This window comes from Coffea eugenioides, chromosome 3 (assembly GCF_003713205.1).
Source record: "Coffea eugenioides isolate CCC68of chromosome 3, Ceug_1.0, whole genome shotgun sequence".
Classification (NCBI taxonomy): Eukaryota; Viridiplantae; Streptophyta; class Magnoliopsida; order Gentianales; family Rubiaceae; genus Coffea; species Coffea eugenioides.
The window spans coordinates 13,988,333-13,993,145 of NC_040037.1; the positions used below are offsets into that span (position 1 = coordinate 13,988,333).

Here is a 4,813-nt window from a genome sequence, read left to right on the forward strand (position 1 = left end):
TCAACCATAAATTTTTCGATTGAACCAATGGTACCCGGTTTGTTAGGATTGAGCATTATTTACCCAATTTTATTTGTTTACATCATCATTACAATTTCCAATACACTTTTTTATCTTCTCAATTGCCTTTTTATCGTACATACATCACATCACAAAAAGTGCTACAGTAAAAATATCCCAAATAATTTCAAATAACTTACAATCCAAACAAACCCAATTATTAATATAACAAAATATTATATTTTGATTATCTATATAACCGATTGACCCACATGATTTTCTGAATTTCGCTAGTTGAACTTGCGATTCTTGAATCCCGTCCTTATGTGATCCAATTAATGACTAGATTGGATTGGTTGATTTGTTTATCGAGTTGGCCGGTTAAACCTCCGAACCAAACCAGGTTTAATAACTAGGCCATGTATAGATAAAATCATGAATCGCCTCAACCGACAAGTGTCAACACCCAAAGGCATGGACTTATTATACATAGGCTAATGGATGAACTGGCAAACTATTCTATACTACAACTTGGTACTCTGTCACCCAATTTCCTTTTTCACACGTAAAGCTCCTTAAAAGCCTCAATCCCACACAGCAGTACTAACCCCGCATTTTCCCATAACGCACATCATCACAATCACATTACGCAACCAACATATCCTCTGTGCCTCCCCTCATAAAGGGTCGGCGCAGTTGTCATCAAATCAGAAAGACTTGGGCAAAAAGCCATAAAACCCACAAAGCAAAAGCCATAGAATTGAAGGGGAAAGGTTAGAGAGAGAGGAGAAGGAGAAGAAGAACAGCAGAGATGGGTGTAACCCTTGATGAGTTGAAGGAAAAGATGGCTGATTTTGCTAAAGAAAGGGATTGGGATCAGTTTCATAGCCCCAGAAATCTTCTCTTGGCACTGGTTTGTATTTGTACTTGTTTTTTTGTCGGTTTTGCCTGCAGATATATGTCACATTTTTGTTGTGTTGTGTTTAAAGAAAAGGTTGGTATTGAAGTCTTGGTCTGCCGTATTTGAAGTTTGTGAAACACGCACAAAACACACACTTAACCAAAATACATGGATTTTATTAATACTCCATCAAGAAATTTTTGCATTTTTTTCACCTACAATTTGTGTTTTGAGAAAAGGGTTTTCAGCATTTTCAGTAATTTAGTCCTAACTTTACACATCAGATAGTTGTGTCAACTGAAGGGCTTTAGTCATCCAGATTTTTGAGAAAGATTTGATCTTTTTGTTTTCTGGAAAACCATTTTCTCATTTTTTTTATAGTTTCTTTCTTTCTTTTTTGCCATCCTTTTTGCTATTGTGGATGTAGCTGAGGACATTGATGATGACTTTCCATTGAATGGAACCCCAGGGAGCAAAAAGAGGAGTTCTTTTTCTTAGGTTCTGTATTGGGAATCTGATCAATTAGGCCTACTCCTCTGTCAATTTATGTTTTATCCAGAATATCATTATGGCACTGTAGTATCATCACTGCCTTGGCTCCGCCACATTTTTGAACTTTTATAAACATGAACTAGTACGTGGTACAACGACAATTTAGCATTATAGCCCACCTATCATAATCCTTTTTTTGTGGTTTTTTTTTTGGTGGTGTGTGTGTGTGTGTGTTGTGGGGTGGGTGGGGGCGCTGTCAGACTTTTTGAGGTAGTACTAGCATTTTCTTGATGTGTTTTTGTTCTCTTGTTTCAGGTAGGTGAGGTGGGAGAGTTGTCTGAGATTTTTCAGTGGAAAGGTGAGGTCCCTAAAGGATTACCTGATTGGGAGGGGGAAGAGAAGCAGCACTTGGGTGAAGAGCTATCAGATGTTCTACTATATCTTATCAGGCTTTCTGACATATGTGGCGTTGATTTGGGTAAAGCTGTTCTGAGAAAACTTGAACTCAATGCCCTCAAGTACCCAGTCAACCTTTGCAAAGGTTCTTCCAAAAAGTATAAGCATATCCACAATAATGCAACAACTACCACCTCAACCAGCATCATCAATGACAGCGAGAATGGTGTAGCTGATAATGCTGTTTGATCTTTCTTTGATCTCATGTCCTACTTTTGGCCTGTAGACTCTTCTTAGCTTTCTTTACTTGATCTTCTTAGTTTGAACTAATATAGTAATTGTATTTTTCAGTGACAGAACTGCATATGTTTTGGTTTTTGGTTCTCCATTAGACATGAGTTATGGTAGCTTTTCATGCCCCTTTGTCCTCTTCTGGATGTATGGTAATTTGTTTGTGCTCCCAAATGGTACAATGGTTCTTGTACCACTGTTATACCCAAAAAACAGAAAAGAAGAGGAAAAAAAAAAGAGAGAGAACCTTTTGCACATGTTTTGCTCTTACTTGGTCGTACCTAGTTTATTGTTGGTGGTTTGGGAAAGTTGATGTTGTCAATGAAACTGTCAGTCAATCTGTCACGTAATGCAAATGTGGGTTGGCCAGGTGATAAGATTTTTTAACTTTGTTTAAGAGGAGCTTGGATCTATTCTGATTTTTCTTATCAGCAGTCTTCTATTAGCAGGCGATTTGTAATAATCTCTATATGTATGTCATTGAAATATATGTTAGTGGCCTGCTCTTAACTCTGGAACAGGTAACCTTCCCCTCCACTTAGACCTTTTAATGTGGAAAAAAATCAGTTTTAAATTCTGTAATGTGAATTTAGTGATTGATATTGTATTACATTGTGTTTATATATATATATATATACATATATATATATTGGTATACATTGAATCAGCAATGTACCTAATTTTATCACTTGTAGCACATTCATCTACTCTAAGAGTGCATAGACCAATTCCTTATTCCAAATAGCTGAGCCAGGATCCACTTTACTTTGGCAAAGAATGGTGGATAGCTTTAAAGTTGTGGACATATGTCTTGGTGGGGTTCTTGCATGAGCACAATCTAGGGTGATGTGCCATGGTTCTTTTAGGTTTAGTCATCAGAGATTTGGTGACTGACTTCTGAAACCCAGTCAATGTATCTGCCAATAGATATGGCTGATTTCAGTGAGATATCATCCATCTGATGTGGGATGTTTGATTCTTTTGGATTAGGTCCATCCAATTAGTTTAAAAAAAAAAATTCTTATTTTTTCCAAAAATGGAAAGCCTTTGAATAGGGCAACTGGAACAATTATGCTGAGTTTTAACAACTCAAGAAAACTACTTAGTACAACTTTTAGTAGGAAAATGGACCATTTGTATTATTTTTGGATAGTGAAAAGTTATTAATAATCTCACTTGTAGACATACAACATTATTATGTTTGATAATAAAAGTTTGTTTTTGCCTTCAACACAAAGACCAATTGAGCTCTTCCTACCAAGATTTATTTGGATGACAAAATATGCATTTACTGCATAGTTTTTCTTCTTGGAAAGAACCTAGTTAGTGGACGTAATTTTTTCCCTAATTTTAATAAAGAAAGTCTAGGAATCTCATTTTGTTTTTTCAAACTAACATTTTAATCTAGGACTAATTCAGTAGACGTATCAAGTCAAACACCCAAATGTTTAATAATTAAGCGAGGAGACAGCAACTGCTAAGAGCTGTCTTAGAATTTTCAAATCATTGTCCATAAATTATACTGATTTAGACACTTGGTTACAAGTTTCAAAATCAACGCGTTTTATGTACAAGAATGTTGTTAATTGGACTTAGTCTCACCTAGGTTTGCTCTAATCTTGCTAACTTGTCACATTGAACATAGGCCTTTGAAGTTTTACAATTCTGCTGGTTTTTATATAATATCAAAGGACCATGTTCAATGCATCAAGGGAGGAAGATTAAAGCATGATAGTGATGGAAGTTGTTGCTTGTTACTTTCTCTGCTCGAAGGTTGAAGTCCTTTTCATCATCTTTTTGTTTCCTAACGCAATAAACTCTTTTTGGGAGTCATTGGACCTTATTGATGCTTATGGTTACTAATATTCTTGAGCTTTCAAAATTCCTTCATCCCTCCTTTATGGATCAACTTTTGCCACGCTAACACTATAAGAAACGCTTTCATCCCTCTTTTATGGATCAACTTTTCTACGCTAATAGTACAAGAAACGTTTTACTCAAGTAGATGTATGCCGCATGTGCAACCAAGTTGGAGATTTTAACTAGATAAAAATTTTGTTTAATGAATTTAGACTTGCTCACGTATAAAATTACACTAACAATGTCGGAAATATTAATGCATGACTTTTCTAGTTCCTTGCAGGAATGACCCCCTCCCTTAAGACACAATTGGAAAATTTTTGGGTTCGTCGGTGGTATTAGGGTAATTGGAATATGTGCAAAATTACACTAACAGTGTAAGAAACGCTTTACTCAAGTGGGTTCAAACGTGCGCCACATATGCAAGTTAGAGATATTAAATAGATAAAAATTTCATTTAATGAATTTAGGCTTGCTCATGTATAAAATTACACTAACAATTGTGTTTGGATTGCATTTTTCGTCATTTTTCATGGAAAAATTACTGTAGCGATTTGATATATGTGAGGGAAAAAGGTGATAGGGAAATGTGATCACGGAAAACGACAATATTTTCCGACGGAAACAAGCAATCCAAACAAGGCCGCATGACTTTTCTAGTTGCTTGCACTAAGACCCTATCCCTTAACACACAATTGGAATTTTTTTTGGGTTTGTTGGGGGGATTACATAATTGGAATATGTGTAAAATTACACTAATAGTATCAGAAACACTTTACTCAAGTGGGTCCAAACGTGAGCCACATATGCAAGTTGGAGATATTAAATAGATAAAAATTTCGTTTTATGAATTTAGGCTTTTGCTCATGTATA

At 35.7% G+C, this 4,813-nt stretch overlaps 1 protein-coding gene across 1 annotated transcript; it reads left to right on the forward strand.

Moving 5' to 3' along the window:
• Positions 1 to 557: 557 nt before the first annotated feature.
• LOC113765509 (dCTP pyrophosphatase 1-like) lies at positions 558 to 2,477 on the forward strand. Its single transcript, XM_027309724.1, has 2 exons — positions 558 to 913; positions 1,709 to 2,477. Exons 1-2 carry the CDS (start codon positions 812 to 814, stop codon positions 2,036 to 2,038), a joined length of 432 nt encoding a protein of 143 aa, XP_027165525.1. The 5' UTR covers positions 558 to 811; the 3' UTR covers positions 2,039 to 2,477.
• Positions 2,478 to 4,813: the final 2,336 nt, after the last annotated feature.

Excerpts from the sequence above, each read along its gene's own strand:
- LOC113765509 (XM_027309724.1), top strand. The coding sequence starts at position 812 with ATGGGTGTAACCCTTGATGAGTTGAAGGAAAAGATGGCTGATTTTGCT. Across the intron at positions 914-1,708 it reads GAAATCTTCTCTTGGCACTG|GTAGGTGAGGTGGGAGAGTT; the intron begins GTTTGTATTTGT and ends CTCTTGTTTCAG.